At 34.4% G+C, this 24,751-nt stretch overlaps 1 protein-coding gene across 6 annotated transcripts in view; it reads right to left on the bottom strand.

The window, feature by feature from the left end:
* The window catches only part of LOC309810705 (uncharacterized protein), a 578,315-nt gene that overhangs the window by 61,995 nt on the left and 491,569 nt on the right, over nt 1-24,751 (bottom strand). For 5 of the 6 annotated variants that reach the window (XR_014295045.1, XR_014295046.1, XM_082632911.1 and 2 more), the window contains one exon: nt 8,135-9,823. Coding sequence is in view for 3 of the 6 variants with exons in the window: in XM_082632911.1 (XP_082489037.1) it covers nt 9,711-9,823 (113 nt within the window). In the remaining 3 variants the exon portion in view is untranslated. Of the gene's footprint in view, nt 1-8,134; nt 9,824-24,751 lie in introns of those variants that run through there. The other variant, XR_014295044.1, reaches the window with a different exon arrangement.

Genomic DNA, 24,751 nt, shown 5'->3' with positions numbered 1-24,751 from the left:
TGAGCCTTGTATAGCAGTTAAAACGGAATTAAAAACCAATATGATATTTTGCTTCTGGGAAGATGGAATAGATGTTCTTTCCCTTATTCTTCCAGCTAATGACAACTAAAAACTCTGGACATTCTATGTAAAATGAACATTAAAAAGACTGAAAGGTGGAAAGAAGATGTCAGACAAGCTAGGAACATCAGGGCCCAAGAAACAGCAGGGCCACAGGGATGTATGAGTGGAGGCCTAGAGGGGAGCTGAGACTCCCACCAAGGACAAGGAAGATTATGAGTTAACACTGAGAGGTTGCATGTTAGAGAGGGCTTCTTTCTGCTGCTTCTGTTTTGAGTCAACTTAAGTAATAAATACTATGTAATTGCATATCTACATTTTCCACACTCCTTCCATTCGATATCACTTTAGATGTTGGGTTCTCCCAGCAGGCAAACTACATCAAGCTGCCAGCAACTATCAGGCTGTCAGAACCCACCATCATTAGACAGTGATCTATACTGGAATATATCCTGAATTTTCTGACCATCAATAACAAGGAATGATGTCATGAACACTGCAGCAAAAAAAAAAAAAAAATTTTTTTTTAACTTAAAAGAGAAAAAATGAGACTATCTTCCATCTTCGCAAAAGCCAAAAATTGGTTAGGGAAGATTTAAGAGACAGAGGAGGCCCTAGTTGATCACCTGGTTGGCCAAGTATATTCCTCCCTGCCCCAAAATACTACAGCAGCTCTATCTCCTTCTGATGTTCAGGGTCAGTTACTCCTGTTCAATGGTTACCCTTTTCCTTGCCTTCTTGTGTGCATAAGATGAAAGTGACCGTGTAGTGGGAGAAACTTAAAATTTAATGTAACATTTACAAAAATTCTGGTGCAAGTGATTTCCCTTATGGAACAAGAGACAGAAAGCACAAATTCTTCAAGTTAAGTCATAGGAAATGATTACAAGCAGGACACTGCTGTTTCCAAACTTTGGTTCCCAGACCCACGTATTCTATCTGTTGGGAGCACCGTATATACGGAATAATGGTTCTCGACTTAAAGAGTATAGACTGCTTGCTGGAGGATGGTGTATCAGGAAGGATGGTAAAGATCATAGGCAATATGTCTAACTTGTCGTTTGTGCTGCACCTTCAAAAAGCAGTCTCATCACTCTATCAAGCCAGCAGCTGCTGGCGGTACAGTATGTGATAGCACCAGTGTATCCCATGATCTGCTGCACCCCATTTTCTTTAAATTGGGTGCCTTATGTTAGATTTATGCAGTATGTCAGGTTCATGGACAAAAACACTCTGCATATCCTTGGATAGAGGCACTGGCTGAGAGGCTGTATATGCAGGAATGTTGCACATAGACCGATACCCAGAATATTTGATTCAAGAAGAATCACTGCTGCTTCCACGAAAACACAAGGTCCCTGTAATCCAAAGCCACCCTCAAAGGACAGTATCACATGATGGGGGCTCTGTACCCAGCAAGTTCAGCTGTCATCAGTAGCAATAGCTAGATCAGCCAAGGCAGACAGGAGCCATGCTATCCCTTATTGGCTACATTTTCAATGTCTGTAGTATAATATCCAACTCAAGGAACTGACATTAGTGTAAGGTATCTGTGTAATTTCAAGTAACTTTATCACATGTGTAAATACATGTAGTCACCACTGCAATCTAGATACAGAATTATTGTATTACCACAATGATGTCCCTCATAATACCTCTTTATAGACATACCTACCTCCTTCTACCCACCATTCTCAATTCTTGCAATCACTAATGTGTTCTCCATCTCTATACTTTTGTTGTTTGGAGAATATTATATAAATAGAATCATGCAGTATGTGACCCTTGGAATCTGTTTACATAAAAAGATGTAACCAATAAGGGATGCAGGGTGAAGATTATACGGAAACTTTCTATACTATCTTTGCAACTTCCTATTACTCTAAATGATTTCAAAATTAAAAAAATAAAATATATGTTCAAGTTTTGATAATAACAATACATTTTATTTTTGAAAAATAAAGAAGCTCACTGTCTAAAGCCTTATTTTCCAGTATAATTTTAACTAAATGAGGATTTTATCAGGAATATTTGGAAATAGAGATTGAATAGAATTTTTAGAAACTAAGCTATAATAAAAGAATAAACAGAAAGGAGTTCAAGATTTTTTTCTTTCTTAGTTCATTTCTATCTTTTAGTTAATCACACAGTAGGTAGGTGTGATTAACTAAAAGAGATTGGGGCTCTATATGGAAAAATGTTTTAAATGTTCCACATTTGACACATACACACTACTACATATAAAATAAATAACTAACAAGAACTTACTGTATAGCACAGGGAACTCTACTCAATACTCTGTAATGGCCTATATGGGAAAAGAATCTTAAAAAAAGAGTGGATATATGTATATGTATACCATTCATTTTGCTGTACACCTGAAACTGACACAACATTGTAAATCAACTATACCCCAATAAAAATATTTTTTAAAATGTCCCATACTTGGTCCTAAAGAACAAAAATATGTCCCAATGCATGTTATAGGCTCTTTGTGAATTTTTGTATATTAAGTAAAAGATATATGAAGTCTATATTGGTAAAACACAGTAAGTATAGCATAAAACACTTGAGTTATGGAAAATCCAGATTCATTTAAAAATTAAAGACGACTTTCCAAATAACACCGTTAACTCATTTTGACTAATCTTTTAATGATATAAATTTAATTACTTGTGATCTCCTTTGACGACTCGTTTTTAACCTGGAAAGTCAAAGGACTGGGAAACCAGGCTATAGTTTTTTCAAAAAACAAATCAAAAACACAAAAATGCTCTGCTATGTATTAAATAATGTATTGTTACATTTACTTTTCATTTGAATTTTCAGATTTTTTTTTTCCCCAGAGTATATTTGTTCTGATGTCTGAGTCCTTGTATGTTTGGTGCAAACAATGGCAACGGGCCACGCAGTGCTGTTCCTTGGTCAAAACTCAGCCATGAGCAGTAGTGGCAAGTGTATCACAATTGTGGTTGGGCTCTGAGGGAGGATCCCTAATATTTGGGTTTGGTTCTTTTAATCTACATCATAAAGAAAGCCTCAACATATTATTTAAAATTATAAACAGAATTTCTAACATTTTTCTGCAATCTAATGGATCATCTCATACATCTTCTTTGGGCACCATTTCTTACTTTTATGTTATGATTTGTCATTTGCTGCCAGTTTTGCTTCCTGTTTATTTAGACAACAATAAGAATCTGACATGAACACTCATGTTTATAGTAATGAAATTTTAAAAAATCAATTTTAGATATGTTGCACAGCTTGACATTTTATTTTAAATGGTATCTGATAGAAGAAAATGGAATGTAAATTGTTTGGACATTAGATCAATTTTATATTCAGATTCAAATAACATTTGCTGAGCAATAACAAAGAGATTGCCAGTGTATGTATTAAGCACTCCACATAATCTATTTTAAATAACCCTTATAATATCTATGTGAGGTATTACTAGCATCTGATTTTATGCATAAAGAAATTGAGACTGAGAAGAGAAATAATTTCTAAGTATCTTAAACATAAGAAGAAAAGCAGCCTTTTAAAATTTTCCTGATTCCTGAAATGTATTTGATTGCATGTTTATGTAAACCTCTAATTTCTGCCTTATACAAGACATAATTACAATAATGCAATGAGACTGATTTGTGACTGCAGTTTATGGAAATCAGACTGACTACATTTAAACCACCAGCTGGAGAAAAGACATATACCTCTATTTTTGATGTATGATTTACTCACAAAAGGCATTTGATAGATATCTATATCCGTGTTTATTTCTTTGCAATCTAGAATTAGTTATATATCTATTTTCAAGTAAACTTGTGAACTACTCTTATTTTAGGACTGGTCTATTAAGGAATCATCAATAGGTATCAGTTTTCAGCTTTTAACAGTTGCTTTAATATCACATTCAAAGACTCCCTTCAGATCCTTTTGCATTTCACTTCATCTCACTCTCATTAGTATTGCTTTAATTGTTTTGTGTTAAAGCTCTTTTATCTATTTGTTTCAAGTTTTAAATCCATCTTGAATATCTTATTAAATTCAATCATGCATTCTCTTTGGTCAAAAAGGATAATAGGGGGCTTCCCTGGTGGCGCAGTAGTTGAGAGTCCGCCTGCCGATGCAGGGGACACGGGTTCGTGCCCCGGTCCGGGAAGATCCCACATGCCGCAGAGCGGCTGGGCCCGTGAGCCATGGCCGCTGAGCCTGCGCGTCTGGAGCCTGTGCTCCGCAGTGAGAGGCCCGCATACTGCAAAAAAAAAAAAAAAAAAAAAAAAGATAACAAAAGTGGTTTAAAAGAGCTTAAAATGAGTAGAGAGACTTTTTCAAAATTAAGTGCTATTACTAACATTTAATAAGAAATAGAGATGCAACAGAAAAAATTAAATTTTTTGGCAAAGATTGTTTTCAAAAATGGTGTCAAAATAGAGAGTCTGGAACTTTATACAGAATAAAACAAGTGCCTTAACTTGAGCATATGCAACTTATTCATTTCAAACTTGAATGAGTGGCCAGTGTTTAGGGAAAAAAAAAGTAAAGATATATAAAAATAGCAGCAACTATTGAGAAGTAGGACAACAGAATATAATTCCTCTGTATTTTAAAGTACAGGTATTTCTTTAAAAATACGTTTGTCCCGGGCCTCCCTGGTGGCGCAGTGGTTGAGTCCGCCTGCCGATGCAGGGGATACGGGTTCGTGCCCCGGTCTGGGAGGATCCCATATGCCGCGGAGCGGCTGGGCCCGTGAGCCATGGCCGCTGGGCCTGCGCGTCCGGAGCCTGTGCTCCGCAACGGGAGAGGCCACAACAGTGAGAGGCCCGCATACCGCAAAAAGAAAAAAAAAAAAAATACGTTTGTCCCATTCGAAAATGGGAAAAATGCATTTGGTGCCCTATAGACCTTTGAGATATTTCCTGTGTCTAAGAGGAGGCTGAGAAACTATGGGCAGAGCAGATCTTTTGGCAAGTTTACTGGGATTAGTGGAAAAAACGGGTGATCAACACCCTCTAAGGATGAGGGCGTCTGATTTATTACCCATGCTTTAGGTTGGTTTCCAAAAAGACTACAGTTGGGAAATAAAGATGAATTTGGAAATACAGTGGTCTTAAAGTCCTATTTTCAAAGTATCTCAAAACTTCTTTTTTTTGTTAATTTTTATTTTATATTGGAGTATATTTGATTTACAATGTTGTGTTAGTTTCAGGTGTACAGGAAAGTGATTTAGTTATACATACATTCATTCTTTTTCAGATTTTTTCCCATATAGGTTATTACAGAGTGTTAAGTAAAGTTCCCTGTGCTATACAGTAGATCCTTGTTGATTACCTATTTTATATTTAGTAGTGTGTGTATGTTAATACCAAACTCCTGATTTATCCCTCCCCTCCACCTTTCCCCTTTGGTAACCTTAAGTGTGTTCTTGAAGTGTGTGAGACTGTTTCTATTTTGTAAAGTTCATTTGTATCATATTTTTAGATTCCATGTATAAGTGATATATGATATTTGTTTCTCTCTGCCTTACTTCCCTTACTATGATAATCTCTAAGTCCATCCATGTTGCTGCAAATGGCATTATTTGATTTTTTTATGGCTGAGTAATATTCCATTGTATATATGTACCATGCCTTCTTTATCCATACATCTGTCAATGGACACTTAGGTTGCTTCCATATCTTCGCTATTGTAAATAGTAAATAGGGCTGCAAAGAAAATGGGGGTGTATGTTTTCAAAGTATGGTTTTCTCTGGAGAGATGCCCAGGAGTGCGATTGCTGAATCATATGATAGTTCTATTTTTAGTTTTGAAAGGAACCTCCATACTGTCCTCCATAGTGGCTGTATAAATTTACATTCCCACCAACAGTGTAGGAGGGTTCCCTTTTCTCCACACACCCTCTAGCATTTATTGTCTGTAGACTTTTTGATGATGGCCATTCTGGCCTGTGTGTGGGGATACCTCATTTAGATTTGATTTGCATTTGTCCAATAATTAGTGATGATGCGCATCTTTTCATGTGCCTATTGGCTATCTGTATGTCTTCTTTGGAGAAATGTCTCTTTAGATCTTCTGCCTATTTTTTGATTGGGTTGTTTGTTTTCTTAATATTGAGCTTCATGAGCTGTTTGTATATTTTGGAGATTAATCCCTTGTCAGTCTCATCATTGGCAAATGTTTTCTTCCATTCTATGGGTTGTCTTTTCATGGAGTTTATGGTTTCCTTTGTTGTGCAAAAGCTGTTAAGTTTAATTTGGTCCCATTTGTTTATTTTTGTTTTTATTTCCATTACTACAGGAGGTGGATCCAAACAAATATTGCTGCAATTTATGTCAGAATTTTATAGTATTTAGGTCTTTAATCCATTTTGAGTTTATTTTTGTGTATGGTGTTAGAGAATGTTCCAATTTCATTCTTTTACATGTAGCTGTCCAGTTTTCCCAGCACCACTTATTGAAGAGACTGTCTTTCTTTTCTCTATTGTATAGTCTTGCCTCCTTCGTTAAAGATTAGGTGACCATAGGTGTGTGGGTTTATTTCTGGGCTTTTTATTCTGTTCCACTGATCTATGTTTCTGTTTTTGTGCCAGTACCATATAGTCTTGATTACTGTAGCTTTGTAGTATAGTGTGAAGTCAGGGAGCCTGATTCTTCCAGCTCTGTTTTTTTCCCTCAAGACTGCTTTGGCTATTCAGGGTCTTTTGTGTGTCTGTACAAATTTCACGATTTTTTGTTCCAGATCTGCAAAAAATGCCATTGGTAATTTGATAGGGATTGCATTGAATCTGCAGATTGCCTTGGGTAGTATAGCCATTTATGAAAGTAACATTATGAGAGGATGGGGAAGGGAATCATCTGCATTTTTTTTTTTTTACAATTTTTCTAGGAATTACAACTCAAATCCAAAAATACATGAAATATGAAATAAAGGATTGGGACAAAGATACATTGTACTAATATTAAACAGAAAATTGAGTATAGCGCTTTCATAGTGATTAAAAGGGGTTAATTCCCAGGAAGATATAACAATTATAAATGTCTTTGTGCCCCTAATAACATATCCTCAGAAGATAATACAAAATTTAACATTAATAAAAGGAAAAAATGGCAAGTCTAAAATCATAGATTTTATTATACCTCTTTAAATATTTGAATAGGAAGTCAAAAATAAGGATATAGAAACTTAGAAAAAGATGTATCAACTTAAGTACATAGAATAGGCTCCAAACTCCACCCCCTCCTGCCAAAGTGCAAAACAAACACTCATTCTTTTCAAGTGCATTTGGCATATTTATACAACATGCTAAGCCAAAAAGGGAATTCTGAAATAAATTCTAAAAATTACACAGATAATCATTCACACAGATTATATTTCTAGTCCCATGGAAATTAAGGTAGAAATAAAAGATAACTACAGTATCTCTTTATATTTGGAAATTAAGCAGTATCATTCTATATAATCAATGTGTGAAAGAAATTTAAGGGGCAAAAGGAGCAAATACAATCTTGAAGGGGAAAGATGAAATGGAAGAACTTACTCTAACAGGTATCAAGAATTATTAAGGTGGTACAGTATTTAAACAATGTGCTTTTGGTACAAGGATATACAGCAAGACCAATATAGAGTGTCCAAGTAGTCCTCCACAAACAGACAGACACTGGATTTATATAAAAAAGCGGGCATTGAAGAGAGGTGGAGAAAGATCAGTTTAAAAAGTTGTGTGCTATCTGTCACTTGGATATCTATATATGAAAAAAATAAAATCTGACCCCTTTTCTCCCCATACTCAAAAATCAAGTTTAGGTGAGTTATCTAAATATGAAAGAAAGAGTAAAACAGGAGTCTAAGAGCAGAAAATAAGTTCACAAACTCAGTGCAACGAAAAATTTATAGTTAGAAGTTTTAATCTTGGGTTTAATAAAGGAAATGATTGATAACTTATAAGTAAGCATTTATATGAAAAAAGTTCTTAAGAGATTAAAAATGTAAGACCTACAGTGGGGGAAGATAATAACATATATAATGAAGTCATACAAATTAGTAAGAAAATATGTAATTACTACACATATATACTATACCAGAAAATATATGACATTTAAAAAAACCCAGAAATGTATGGAATTATTAACAATGGTATTATTCATAATAGAATTTTTAAAACATTCCAAATGTCCAGTAGCCAATGGATTAATACACTGTAACAGTTATACAAATCCTATACAGCAATTAAAAAGGAACATAAAACAAGAATAAATCTCACAAACACAATTTTGAGAAACAGAACAGTGACACAAAAAGATATCAGCTGTGTTATTCTTTACATAAACAGTTCAAAAACCAGCAAAGCAAATCTGTATTGTTATGTTTCAGGATAGGGGTTACTTTTGGAGAAGAGGTTAGCAGCAGAGAGGAAAAACTGGGGCTCTTCTAAAATGATGGTAAACTTCTATTATGTCAGATTTACTTGGTGATAATTTGTACTGTACACTTGTGATTTGTATGCCTTCTATTGTTATGTTATATATCAGTATGAAAAAATAAAATTTACTCCCTACAAGAAATACAAATACTGAAATATAAAAAGTAATAATCATCTAGATAAAAGTCATTCATAGCTGAGGTAATACAGACAAAACAACACTGAGGGGTCACTTTTTTCACCTATTAGTTTGAAAAGAAGCATTCTGGTAATGCCCAGTATGGCCCAGAACATGGGTTAAGAGGGCATTAAGGCTTTAGTGGTAAGAATATGCATTTGTGCCACTGGTTTGGAAAACCATTTAGCAACAGCTACAAAATTAAAAATGCATATATATGTTTGGTTAGAATCTCCACCTCTAGGAATCTTTTCTATGGATATACTCACACACTTCTATAGAGTCCTATGCACATTACACCATTGTTTTAAAAAATAAATGAAATCAACTTAAATCTTCAAAGGTAACAAGTTAAATACCCTACATCCCTTTAAAACTACTAACATTTCCATATTTGAACATAGGGATTATAAAACAAAGTACTCAATTTCTACAAAGATAAAGGGAATAGAACTTTCCATTTGACTTATTTTCAGAACTTTTATTCTGTCATATGCAGGTTCAGGCCTGTGTACAGGACAGTTAGTATTCTGAATTTAAAGCAGCTGATCATCAGGTAAAGAAAATGAGTAAAATATCGATGAGTTTTAACCTACCGTTTGCATATTTTGCCTACTCGATAATATATATTCAAGATGACGATCTAATATTTAGCTGGAGTTTACTGTCTCTGAATTTTAAAGTGTTAATAAATTCTTCTGTAGTTTCTGGCATATTTTTCCCATTGCTGATAACACAGTGGCATTTTCAGTGATACCGGTTTAGAAAGATCCGGCAAATTTAAGATCTGCAGTAAAGTGAAAACAGTGCTGTTTTCTTGAACACTTAGGGTTTTGTTAGACGCTCTCATAAAACCTTCTGAGACTACGGCAGCAATTGCGGTTACTACTTTGTTATTAACACAGCACGTTGATATAGTCTCGTAGAGATATTTATATATATATGAATTGTTATGTATCATACTTATATATGTAACAAAAGCCCGAGGGAAACACTACCTGCCACTTGGGTTCAGAGCTGTCCTTCAGCTGTTCAGGCTTCAGACGTGTCTTAGCTTTCTTTGTTCCGCAAGAGGCTTACTGGCATCACAGCACACTGTGTCAAACTATAGGTGAATCCTTTATCAGCACATCCCTTTGAAACTGTCATTGAACCGCATGGACCTAAGGAGTGATAAGTATTAATACCGTGTTCCTTTTATGCCTTCTACCTTTCAGCTTGCTTGCCAGATTCTTTATCTAAACTTAGGTTTTACAATCCAGACAAATGCCATTCCCCTTGCCTTCAAAAGTGTGGTGCTTAACCTAGCTTGTACACATGTAGGATTTTTTTCTAGCTACTTATTTTCTAAAATAATCAATATTTTCTTGTAAATGACCTTGAGCTTTACTTGGAAAGTGTCAGTATCATGGATCACAGAACATCTGAAAAGAAACACATCATATAAAAAGGCTCTCATTCCCCATAAATTACTGGATATGTTTCTATGCATGGTAAATTGTTGTTACCATGTGGCTCCTTTGTGTGAAGCAGGCACGCATACCTGCAGACACACTCATTTACAGGCTTCATATTGTCAAGTGCAAAGTAAATTGTGAATTGCTTGAATTGCCTGTGGAAATGGTTAAAGGTTGAGACATGAAAAATATGTCTTCTGAGGCTTTTTCTGGTTTGTTATGTGAGAATTTCAAAATTGTAACTTTATTCTCATCAGTATTTTTATATTTTAGGTATCTTAAATATAAAATATATACATATATTGAAAACCACAATATACAAACTGCTTTACTTTTATATAATTAAAAATAAGTGAGGTATACTATTATATTTTGCATAAACATGAAACAGTAAGGACTTGGTTTGAAAGACTGTTTTCTTTGTTGTTGTTTTAAGATGTAGAAACACTACAAAAACTGTATGAAAATATTTTCCCAGTCTTCTCAGATACTTTTCATGTCAAACATGACAGAATTATGTATACTTCTGAAACTAAATGAATTGTATTAACCATTATGTCACAGGGATAAGATGTCATAAATCACAAGATCATCTAAGGGATCTATTATTCTCAAATTCTTACTTACAGCTTTTGTTGAAATCAGGCTAAGGATTAGATATAAACCTTGAAACATTTCTAACTGATATATAGATATAGATATAAAACAGGTAATTTAAATAAAAAAGCATACCCAAACTACCAATGGTAGATGGCCTTTGAAAAAAATAACCAATTTTGTCTGTTCCCTATCTTTATGGATTCTCCTCCTTTAGCATATGCTTAAAAAGGTGTTTCTTTGAAATTGTCTTAGCCTAAGATTATGCGCGCATGTGTGTGTGTGTATATATATATACACACACATATATATGTGCTTTACAGAAGCAGGGGTTGTACTGCTAACAGATAAGTAACCCTAACAAATAGTTCTTTCCTGAACACACTCTCCTACTGGTCCTGGATCCCACAATCTGAAACAACACTCTCCCTAAAATTCTTGATACCTTCGTATCTCTTTCCTCCAGCCACACCTTTCAAGCAAAACTGCGATCAATGCTGAAATTAAACTTTCTGGCTTCTAATAAAATTTGTAAGACTATACCTCAATTAAAAGTGTAATTAACATAACAGTACTTTCAAGTGTACAGCAGATAGTTGTATATATTGTGGAATTTTTACCACAATTAGTCTAGTTAACATCCAAGGCTATACTTTCTAAATGTATCAGTCAACTTTGTAAACATAAACCACTACCAGTTCATGGTCTGCAAGTTCATCAATACCATTAGCACTGCCCAATCCTTTTCTTGGCCTTTATTAGCTATAGATCATACTGAGTTCCTCCCTTCTGGCTACAAAACTTCACTTCTCAAGGTCACCATTCTCCTTCTCTGTAACCAAACTTGCTTGCTTCCTAGTTCACTGAGAAAATTGAGAAAGCCAACATCTCTCTGAGCTTCCTGCCCTACCTACCTACGAATGTATATACAACCATACCTTAATTTCCGTTTTTCTGCTCTGGATGACGGTCTTGAACAAGGGCAACCATCCCAGTTAAGCTTTCAACCTAATTCCTTCCCCTCAGTCTTTCTCTTCTGCATCTTCACTAAGACTCATCTCTTCTGAAATATTCTCTCTTTAGCCTTTGTGCTTGTTTCTCTTGTCATGCAATCTCTCTCTCCCTTCCTCATTTAATTCAGACTTCTCAAAAATGGTAAGGTCATCGATGGCCTCCTCTTGTTTCCATTCCTACCTTATTTGCCTCTCTGGGAGCATTTGACAGAATTAATCATTCCCAAATGGATACTTCCTAGTTCCTTGTTTTAATTTCAAATATATATATATATTTATTTATTTATAAAATTTTATAGAATAATTTTCACTCATTTTCGATGTAAACCTTGATGTTTAGTAATTATATGTATTTAACCATCACCACAATGAAGGTATAGAATCATTCCATCACGCTCTAAAGTTTCTGCCCCTTTTGCATGCCATGCACTTGCCTGACCCTGGTCCCAGGCAACTACTGATCTAACTTCTGTCACTATAGTTTTGCCTTTTCTAGAATTTCGTATAAATGGGCTCAAACACTATAAAGTCTTTTGTGTTGACTCCTTTTACTTGGCGTGATGTTTCTGATATTCACTGTGCTGCGTATATAGTGATATTTTGTCCCTTTTCATTGCTGAGTAGAATTCCATGTTATGGATACCAAAGCTTGTTTATCCATTCATCCTTGTGTTGTTTCTCGTTTATTGATTGTTGCAAATAATACTTCTGTGGATAGTCCCCTACAACTTTTGTGTGAACATATGAACACTTTCATTTCTCTTGGGTAAATATTTAGAAGTGGGACTGCTGGATCATACGGTGTACATATCGGAGGGCTCCATTTGCTCGGCAGCAGCACTACTGCCATTTGGGGCTGAACAATGCTGTGTTTTAGGAGAACCTCCTATGCATTTGAGACGTTATTATAATAGTATCCCTAGCCTCTATCCATACTGGATTCCAGTAGCAGAGCTCCCAATCCCCCAGTTGTGATAACCAAAACTGTCTCCAGAAAATTTTTGCCCCGAGGGAACATTTGGCATTATCTCCGGTTGAGAACCACTGCTCTACTTTCTCACTAACACTTGGAACTGTCAGCCATTTAACTTTATCATTTGAGTGTGTGTAGCACAGTAGCTCCTTGTGAGGATAATTTGCATTTTCCTTATGACTCCTATGGCAATAAGCAAAGACTACCCAGATGAGGAGGAGCTATAACAAGGGAGTAAGCCACCAGTACTGGCATTTGGCAGAGAATCAAGGGCAGGTAGAGAAGTATAAAAGCTTTCGAGTGGAAAACTGGAAGGCCCTGATCAGAGACTGTTGGCATGGGGAAGACAGAGGTGGGCGACTTGGTGGGGCATCTTGTGTGAATAGTCAGGAGAAGCCTATTTGGCTTTCTCAAGTTAGAAATAGAGGCAACAATTAGGGAAGCTGGGGCAGTTTTCGATACTGCAGGAAACTAGAAAAATCTCAAATAAACAACCTAACCTTACACCTAATGCAACTAGAGAAGGAAGAACAAACAAAACCCAAACTTAGTGGAAGGAAAGAAATCTAAAGATCAGAGCAGAAATAAATGAAAGACAGACAAAGAAAACCATAGCAAAGATCAATGAAAGTAAAAGCTGGCTCTTCTTTGAAAAGATAAACCTCTAGCCAGACTCATCAAGAAAAAATGGGAGAGGACTCAAATCAATAAAATTAGAAAGGAAAAAGAAGTTATAGCTGACACAGCAGAAATACAAAGCATCCTAAGAGACAACTACAAGCAACTCTGTGCCAATAAAATGGACAACCTGGAAGAAATGGACAAATTCTTAGATACGTACCATCTGCCAAGACTGATCTAGGAAGAAATGGAAAACAGGAACAGGCCAATTACCAGTACTGAAATTGAATCAGTAATTAAAAAATTCCCAACAAATAAAAGTTCAGGACCAGAAGGCTTCACAGGTGAATTCTACCAAACAATTAGAGAAGAGTTAACACCTACCATTCTGAAACTATTTCCAAAAATGGCAGAGGAAGAAACATAGTTCTCAACTCATTCTGATACCAAAACCAGACAAAGATATCACAAAGGACAGTCTCTTCAATTAGTGGTGCTGGGAAAATGGAATAGCTACATCTAAAAGACTGAACTTAGAATATTTTCTCACACCACACACAAAAATAAACTCAAAATGGATTTAAGATCTAAATGTAAGACTGAAATACATAAAACTGCTAGCAGATAATATAGGCAGAACACTCTCTGACGTAATTTTTTTGCCTCAGTTACCTAAGACAAAAGAAACAAAAGCAAAAAGAAATGAGACCTACTTAAAAGCTTTTGCACAGCAAAGGAAACCACTGACAGAATGAAAAGACAACCTACTGAAAGGGAGAAAATATTTGCAAATGATACGATGATAAGGTGTTAAAATCCAAAATATATAAACATCACATACAACGCAATATCAAATAGACCTGCTTAAAAAAATCGGCAGAAGACCTGAATAGACATAATTACACAGCAGAAATACAGATGGCCATCAGGCACTTGAAAAGAAGCTCAACACTGCTTATCATCAGAGAAATGCAAATCAAAACCATCAGATATCACCTCACACCTGTCAAAGTGGCTATCATCAAACAGTCTACCAAAAACCAATGCTGGTGAGGATATGGAGAAAAGGGAACTCTAGTACACTGTTGGTCGGAATTTAAAGTTTTTGCACGCACTATGGAAAATAGTATGGAGTGTCCCCAAGAAACTAAAAATAGAACTACCATATGATCCAGCAGTCCACCCCTGGGTATGTACCCAAAGAAAATGAAAACACTTACTCAAAAAGATACACACACCCCTATGTTCATAGCAGCATTGCTTACAATTGCCAAGCTAGGGGAGCAACCTAAGTGTCCATCAACAAATGACTCCATAGAGAAGAGGTGATGTGTGTGGGTGTGTGTACACACACATACCCACACATACCCACAGAGTAGAATATTTCTCAGCCATAAAAAAGAAAGAAATTCTGCCATTTACAATAACACAGATGGACCTGGAGTGTATTATGCTTAGTGAAATATGTCACAGAAAGACAAAGACCATATGTTATCACTTATATGTGGAAACTTAAAAAAAAATGAAGGAACGAATACAGAAAGAGACTTAAAGATATTAGAGAAGAAACTAGTGGTTACTAGTGTGGAGAGGGAGGGGCAAAATAGGGGTAGGTGATTAAGAGATACAAATGCTATGTATAAAATAAATATGCAACAAGATATACAGCACAGGGAAATACAGCTACTATTTTGCAGTGATTTAAATTGGAATATAATCTATAAAATACTTTATTATGTTTTCCACATGAAACTAATGTAATATTGTAAAATAACTATACTTAAAAGAAAATCACTAAGGAAACAAACACTGGACTTGTCCTATACCCTACATGAAATGGTCCTATATCCTACATGAAATGGACCTAACAGACACATACAGAAAATTCTACCCCAACAGCAGAATATACATTCTTTTCAAGAACACACAGAATATTCTTCAGTATGTATCATAAGTCACAAAACAATTTTAGCAAATGTATTACAATAATACCAAGTATCTTATCCAAACAAAATTGTATCAAACAAAAAAATTCAGTAATAGGAAGAAAATAAGAAAATTCACAAATGTGTGGAAATTAAACAACAGGCTTCTGAACAATCAATGGGTCAAAAAAGAAATAAAAGAAGTCCAAATCACGAAACAAAGTAAAATGGAAACACAACATATCAAACTATCAAACAAATAAAAGCAGTTTAAGAGGGAGGTTAATTCATTCATTAGAAAACAGAAAGATCTCAAACAACCTAAATTTACACCGCAAGGAACTAGATAAAACAACCAAAGTGCACAATTAGAAGTTAAAGTCAGTAAAAGTAAAGGCACGACAAAAATAGGGCAGAAATAAATGAAATAGAGACTAAAAAAGACAATAGAAAACATCAATGAAACTAAAAGCTAGTTTTTTTTAAGATAAAAGAAAAAAGTTGACAAATGCTTAGTTGGACAAACTGAGAAAGTAAGGGAAGACCCAAATCAGAAACGAAAAACATTGCAATTAATAACACAGAAAAACAAGGACCATATACTACTACTGTGAACAATTAAAGGCCAACAAATTGAATAACCTAAATAAATAAATTCCCAGAAACATACAACTTACCAAGGCTGAATCATGAAGAAATAGAAAATCTGAAGAGAACAATATTGAATGGAAGGATTTAAACGGTAATCAACAACTTCCCAACCATATTGTTTCCCTGGTGAATTTTACCAAACATTTAAAGAAGAATTAATGCCAATACTTCTCAATCTCCTCTTAAAATATTAGAGGAGGGAACACTCCCAAACTCATTTTATGAGGCCAACATTACCCTGATACCAAAGTCAGACTAGGATACTTCAAGAAAGGAAGACTATAGGCCAATATCCCTATAGGTGAATATAGATGCAAAAATTCTCAACAATACTAGCAAATCGAGTTCAACAGTACATTAAAAGAATCATACACCACGATCAAGTGGATCTTCCCTGGGATGCAAGGGTGGATCAATATATGCAAATCATTAAATGTAATACTCCACATTAATCATAAGATCATTTCAATAAATGCAGAAAAACATTCGACAGAAGTCTACATCCTTTCATGATAAAAACACTAAACAAAATGGGTATAGAAGGACTGTGCCTCAGCATACTAAAGGCCATATATGGAAAACTCACAGCAAACATGCTCAGTCGTGTAAGACTAAAAACTTTTCCTGTAGGACCAGGAACAAGACTACAGTGCTCACTCTCTACGCCTATTTAACAGAGTACTGGAAGTCCCATCAGAGCAATTAGAGAAAAACAAAACAAAAAAAACATCCAAACTGGAAAGGAAGATGTAATGCGTCCACACTGGAAAGGAAGAAGTAAAACTGTCTCTTGGCAGATAACATGATTTTATGTATGGAAAACGCTAAAGACTCTACCAAAAATCTGTTAGAACTAATCACCAAATTAAGTAATTTGTAGTATACAAAAATCAACATAAAAATCCGTTGTGTTTCTATATTACTAACAATGAACTATCCAAAAAATAAAGAACACAATTATATTTACAAAAGCATAAAAAATTATTGAGGAATAACTTTAGCCAAGGTGTGAAAGGCCTGTATAACATTGTGCCCTTTGTAACAGCATGAATGGACCTTGAGGGCATTATGCTAAGTAAGAGAAGTCAGATAAAGGCTAAAACTGCATGATATCACTCATATATGGAATATAAAAAAGTCAACTTACGGAAACAGCGATAAAATGGTGGTTACCAGGGGACAGGGATTGGAGGGATAGGATAGACGTTGACGAGTAAAAGCCCTAGGGATCTAAATGCATATACTGAATATAGACAATGACATTAGATTATAAACATTAAACTTGCTAAAAGGCCAGAATTTAATTATTCCAACCACTAAAAAGAAATGATAATATTGTAAAATAATAGAGGTACTAATTGTAACTACAGTGGTAATCATGGAATATTATTCAGCCACGAGAAAGCAGTCATGCCTTTTGTGACAACATGGATGGACCTTGAGGGCACTATGTTAAGTGAAATAAGTCCCAGACAGTGAAAGACACATACTCTATGTTCTCATTTATATGAGGAATCTAAAAATAAAAGTCAATCTCATAGGCAGTAGAACAGTGATTGCCATGGGCTGGAAGTGGGGAAAATGGGGAGAATTTGCTCAGAGTATACAAATTCCCTGCTATAAAATCAATAAGGTCTGGGAGTCTAATGTACAGCATGGTGACTATAATTAACAAAACTGCATTATATATATTTGAAGTTATTAAGAGGGTTAAATGTTCTCACTCTCTCCTCCCCCCACCATCAATGGGAAGGACATGAGGGAACGGAGGTATCAACTAACATTATTGTGGTAATCATTTTGCAATATATACTTGTATCAAATTGTCACTTTGTATACCATAAACTTACATATGCTATACGTGAATATTTCAGTAAAGCTGAAAAAAATGAAGGTTTAAGAAAAATGGATATAATTAAATTTAAAAGAATTCATTTCAGTTAAGGGCAAGATAAAGGTGAACTATGACACACTGGAAAATATTCACTGGTCACTTGCTGCTTACACCCTGCTGAACACATTGTATATCACCTCATTCACATGAGAAAATATTCCTCCTTGTTTAGTTCACTTTAATCATGTCTTAATTCATACTTGGATGCATTCATTCCCAATGATTCCTAACTTTCCAAAGAAAGTCCCAGTTATTTGACTTGAGCCTATTGCTGATTTGAACAAAATTGGAGTTCTTTATTAAAGAAAACTAAGGTAATTAATGACAGCCTCAAACCATTCCTCTCTTTAATTCTTAAAATATTTTGGAGATTGTCATTTCCATCAAAAGAGACTTTGGAATTATTATATTAAATAATTAATTTTACTTTCCTCAATGAAACATTTCCTGCATTTTTTTCATTTATGTCAAAAGAACTGTGAAGATAACCCAGTAACTCTCAGGTGATTAAACAGATAACGTTCCTTAAATATGTAAGTTTTAATTGACTGTAAAAATACCCTCTTCAGTATCAAATAATTTTATAAGAAAAAATTCAGCTAACAAAGTAATGTCATTGCTAATGTACCTTATTCTGTAGTCTCTCTGATGACACTTAGTCGAGCACAGCAAGAGTGTAATTATATTTCTAAGCTGAAATAGAGTGCACTTATTTTTTCTGAAAATTACAGTGGGACTAATCATTTAGTAAGCCCATAACTGCTCTGTCAATGTAATATTAGATTGCTGCATAATTTGAATAAATTTGTGGATGATATCACTTAGGGAAACTATTGATTATGTATATAATCCATTCAAAAAAGGCAGTTGGTCAATTTTAGGCAAAATTGTTTAGGAAAATTTTGGTATTTGTCAGAATTCTATTTACAATATGATTAAAAAACATATTTAAGTGGCTAGATCTCTGGGAGAGGAGAAGAGATAATTGTGATTTATTCCTAGATCTCTGACCCACTTAATGTTACAACCAATCATGTCAAGAAAATTACATCCAATTGTCATTTCATTTACAAGGATATTAGGGACATAATGGCATAAGAGATATGTAATGATTCTTGATATTCTGTAATGAAATTACAGAATTTCTCATTCATAAAGGGATATAAACAATTTCTGCCTTATACATCTTAAAATGAAATAAACTTTTTATGCTCATACAACATTCCCGTCAACATTGGTTGCAACATATTTGAACATCAAATCCTTTACCAAACATTTGATAATCTTTATGATTTTTATAGAGAGATACATCTTCTTAGCATCTGTGAACATCTTGGTTTCCATGTTATGTGTATGTTATTTTCTTTCTCCTAAAATTTGTAAGTGTTCCAGTAGTATATTCAAGGGGGAGGCATTAAGTAGTTAAAAGGGAGAAATGTCTCCATTCATATGATTTTCCTATCATATTACTGTTTGCTTCAGATATTGTGTTTACTTTTCGATTCAAAAAGTAATAATACCCATTATAAAAAAATTAGCAAATAAAAAAGCAACATTCTTATTTTTAATATTTCTCTGAGTTATCAACCTTAACATATTAACGTGTTCATTTCCCTCTGCTCATATATATGAGGTAAATACAATTTTGCTGACACTCATTATTTTCTTAAGCTTTTTTCTGAAACATCACAAGTGCTTTTTAAGTTTCGTGATATCCTATTACTAACTTTTTATTCACTCATTTATTTGTTAAACACTTGAGTGCCTTTAATGTATCAACAAATATGTTTATGCTAACATGCAGTACTGAAGAGAATAGGCCAGACTCTCATGCCTGAGCAGCTTACAGTCCAGTAGAAAAACACAGATAATGAAAAGTAAATAAATATAAATGATGGAGAGGGTGTGGAGAAGAGGGAACCGTCCTACACTATTGGCGGGAATGTAAATCGGTATAGCCCCTTTGTAGAGCAGTATGGACGTTCCTTAAAAAACTAAATATAGAACTACCATATGATCCAGCAATTACACTCCTGGGCATATATATGTGGAGAAACCCATATTTCAAAAAGACACATGCACCCCAGTGTTCACGGCAGCACTATTTACAATAGCCAAGGCATGGAAGCAACCGAAATGTCCATCGACAGAGGAATGGATAAAGAAGATGTGGTATATATATACAATGGAATATTCCTCAGCCATAAAAGGGAACGAAATAAGGCCATCTGCAGCAATATGGATGGATCTGGAGATTATCATACTAAGTGAAGTAAGTCAGAGAAAGACAAATATCATGATATTGCTTACACGTGGAATCAAAAAACAAAAAGGTACAAATGAACTGATTTAGAAACAAACTTATAGTTACCAGGGGGAAAAAGTTGAGGGGTGGGAAGTGGAAATTAGGAGTTTGGGATTGACTATATATAAAATAGACAACAAGGACCTACTGTACGGCACAGGGAACTCTACTCAATATCTTGTAATAACCTGTAAAGGAAAAGAATCTGAACAAAAAGATACATATGTATGTATAACTGAATCACTCTGCTGTACACCTGCAACTAAAACTATACTTAAGTGTAAAAAAAAAAGAAATGTATCAATCTGATGATTTCTAATAGTGGTAACAGTAATAAAGATGATGAAAATGGATAATGTGATAGTAACTGGAGTACAACGGCTCTGAGGTAGTAATAAGTGCAGCATGTTCAAGGAACATAAAGCACATCAATGTAGCTGGAACTTAGTTATCAGGGTTGGGGCAGTGCATTTAGTTGAGGCGTTACTTTGAGTTTGCAAGCTTTTGCTTACTGTTTTAAAGTCTTGACTGACAGGTGCTAATAGGGATCATCTGCTTTGCTGATCTTTGCACAACTGAATATATAGCACAAGAATTCAGAAATATAGTATTAACCTAGGCCCTTATTATTGGATAAGTAGTTTATTCCCAATTTTACATTAAATAATGTTGAACTTCTTTACACTTAAGTCACTAGCTGAGTTTCTGCTTTCTTAAGGTAGAGTTATATGATGAGAATTACTATGTCACAGTTTATAGAATTTTGAGTATCTTGACACCTATTTTCAGATTGATCTTTGTTTTCACTTAGGCTTCTAACAGCAAAGTGAAAAGAGCTAAACTCACTAAACCATTTTTAGTATGCTACCTTGTTAAGTAGGTTAGAATTGAACCAGAATTGATTATTTCATGGACATTAAGTCCACAACAATATAAAGAAAGACATCATAAATAACACAGATATAAATATGTACATTTTCAAGTAAAGGATATCATATGCTTTTTAAATATTTGCTGAATAAATAGAAAATATATAAAAAGGGGGATAAAGAGCAAATTTGGGGCTCAAACACCACACAATTTTCTCTAAGCTGATTCTTGAATCTTGCATAAGACATTCAAAAATCCTGAAAGAAATAATCTAAACTATTTTAATTACTCAGGCCTATCAATATTCCTACCCTGACGTTGATAATTAATGTAAAAAATGAATGCTTTCTATTCACGTTACAATCAATAATATACATAGTGCTTTAAAATGATGTTGGATTTCATAGTCTGGTAGGGTACTGAGCATTATTCATATAAATTTGAAAATACTATATTCTCTGATTTTGAGATGCGCTTTTGACCTTGAGTAACTCAGAAATTACAAAGAATTTTTGCTTTGAGCAGGTGGTATGTGTCAGTCAGAAGTATGCCCTGAGCGAAGAAAAAATACACAAGAAGTTTTTGGATGCTGTGCATAAAAATATTCCAGGAAAAGGATTTAGAATTCCATGAGCACATCAGGTCTCAGGTTGTCATGGGGAAGAGAATTTTCCAATTGAGTTAGGTGGGGAAGGAAAATTCCTAACACTGAAAGTTTTTTAAAAATTAAAATATCAACATTCAAATATGTGCATAACAATATGACAATTCTATCACTGAGTTTGTTTTAGTGAATTAATAGACAAAATACATAATAGTTATCAGATTGGTAATTATTCATTACACTTTTCTTTCAGATATCAGAAGCAGAGGAAAAAAAATAACTGACATTTAAAAGATCTGAGTTAACAATCTCAGTTAATAAAAAGTGTTTTTCACTCTTTCTGCTTTAAAGTTCTATAAGCTATCAACAAGACAACTTATCTATTCATCATCACCTGATGAAGAATACAATAATGAAGAGATACCATCTTAAAAAAATGGTCTTTCTGGCTGAGACAGTGGTAGAAGTGAAAAAGCTCCATTTCAAAAAATGTTATTTTTCAGCCTCTGTGATAAAAAAATGTATCAATAATGCATCAGGAAAACATTAATATATACCCATTGTTTTTTTTACTTTCAGATTTCTAAAAAGTATGACAAAAAAAAGCAGACAAAGACCTAGACTGAATTTCACTGAAAAATCTACCACACATGCAAAAGCAAGTATTTCTAATGCCACAAATTGTTACAGAGATAAAGGAGGACAAGAAAACCTTCAGAGCATTTTTATGAATGAAGATATTAATGCTATACCCAGTCAAGGCCATCAATTCGTTTTATAAGGATGTTGGAGACACAATGTAATAAGAGATATGTAATAAAAAAAAGAAAAGTACAGACTGGTCTTGCTGAATCATGAATAAAATAATATCAGAAGAATCTAAAAGCACATTAAAAACTGTATCATAATCAGTAGGATTTATTCTAGAAATTCAAAGATGATTCAATACAGTATAATCCATTAATATAATTTATACTCTACACACAAAAACTTTCCAAAAGTCCACTATTTGTTAACAAAACACCAATAAAATAAATTATGGTGACTTTCTAACCATGATAAAATTTATACGCCTCCGACATACTAGGAAACAATAGATCAATAACACCAAAATAAGGAAAAGGGCCACTATCCTTCTATCTATACTGATATAAGGTTGAATTAGAGTTATTATTCAAAACAATAAGAATTGGAAAAGAAGAAACATGCTTAATTTCCTGCTTTTTATGATAGTATGTATGGAAAATTCAAGAGGAAGTTTAAAAAGAGTAAAAACCAATACAAAGATTTCAGTATCAGAGTATTAAAAGTTAGGAAATTCAAAACCCTTCAGCTGTTCAAACAATAATCCCAGAGAAGATCTTGTTTTAAAAAAAAACAGTAAAAGATGATACCTAAGATTAAAGGTACAAAACCTACAGAAGGAAAATATTTAAATTCTTCAGAAAGACACAAAAGTTGTCTTAAAAAGATGGAAGGAAGCACAATTTTTTACTATAACAAACAAACATTGTAAAGACATTGATCTACACTAGGTAAAATATAAACTTACCATGGTCCCAATAAAATTACTGTAGATTTTCACTATATGTAAACAGGTTTATTAGGAATGTCATATGGAAAAGAATAACAAACATGGATAGACAGGAAGACCCTAAAAAAGATCAACAAGGTAGAGGAAGATTGGCCCTACTAGATATTAAAATAAAGAAAAAGAAACCGCTTCTCTCATAAAAGCAATGTGTTGTGTGTACATGAATAATCAGTCAGACCACTGGCACCAAAGTAAAACTGGACCCAAGTACCTATGGAAGTATAGTATGTGATAAATTAACTCACAGGGATAAAAGGGTTTTTGATTAATATTTTGAAGACAGTTTGATAGTCATTAAAAAAAAACCCCTAAAATTGAACCTGTATTTCATACCTTTCACTAGGATAAACTCCAAGTCGATCAGATATATAAATATTTTAAAAGAAACCATGCAAGTGCTTAATATGTATTAGTTATCTTATGTCAGAATTGGGAAGCCTAAGTAATATGTCTCAAAATTCAGAAGTGGTAAAAGATGAACAAATTTGATTCCATAAAAAAAACCTTGGACATGGAAAAACATACATACACACCCCAAACTAAAACCAGAAGAAATGTGTACCTTTTCATCATACATGAAGTTTAACCCCTATGTTTGTTCTCTTTCCACACTCCCCCTTTCTTTCTCCCTCCCTTCTCTCCCTCTCTCCCCCTCTCCTTCTCTCCCTCGCTCCGCTCCTTCCCTCTCTTTCTTTCAGAAAAGCAAGTTCTGATAGAAAAATGAATAACTGAAAATACAGTTGACACAAGAAAAATAGGAAAAATTACCCTTAAACCTAGGAAAATACTTTAAAAATCAGGACTTAACTATTTCTGGCTCACTCGTACTGCTAGGTGGTAGCTCTTAGGAGTTTAACCTGAGAGCTCATTTTGAATGCCCTGAATAGCAAAGTTTGTGCCCCAGCCCTTAAAAACTACCAAATGTTCTGTCCAGGGTTCACAAATGCTTCTCTTGATTCACTGAATGCTCTATGGCAGTGGTTCTCAACTGGGGGAAATCTTGTCTCCCCTATCCAGGGACATCGGGCAGTGTCTAGAGACATATTTGGTTGTCACAGCTGTCACGGTGTTACTTGCATCTAGTGGGTGGAGACTAACGATGTTGTAAAACTTTTTGTAATGCACAGGAACACTCCCCATAATAAAGAATTCTTTGATTTAATATGTCTGTAGTGCTATGGTTAAAGTATTGACCTTTTCAGAGGAAATGCAGCATTGCATGTATTACTCACATTTTAGGGCATTTCATCTCGGTAGGATCATGACCATTCAAGTCTTTCCTACTTCAATACTATTAAAAATACATTTTTTATTTTGCATATTGTCCAGATTTTCAAGTTTTGGGGAAAGATCAAACTAATCTGCTATGGCTGGAAGGAAAAAAAAATCAGAGATTTAGAGTTTTGTATTTCTCCACAATTTCTTTGGACAATAGGAGCAGGAGCAGAGAGAAGTGTTGTACAAGGAATGGATGATAGATTTAATCCAGAGCTAGGCTTAGAAGATATTAAGGAATAGTTTGTGTAAGAAAGAGTCTATGATGTTAGAGATTGTAGCACTGATCAAACTGTCTCTGGATTGTAGGAA

The sequence above is a fragment of the Mesoplodon mirus genome (genome assembly GCF_964341445.2).
Source record: "Mesoplodon mirus genome assembly, chromosome: 9".
Taxonomy (NCBI): domain Eukaryota; kingdom Metazoa; phylum Chordata; class Mammalia; order Artiodactyla; family Ziphiidae; genus Mesoplodon; species Mesoplodon mirus.
Note: the sequence above shows the minus strand (reverse complement) of the source record. Positions and strands in the feature narration are given on the sequence as shown.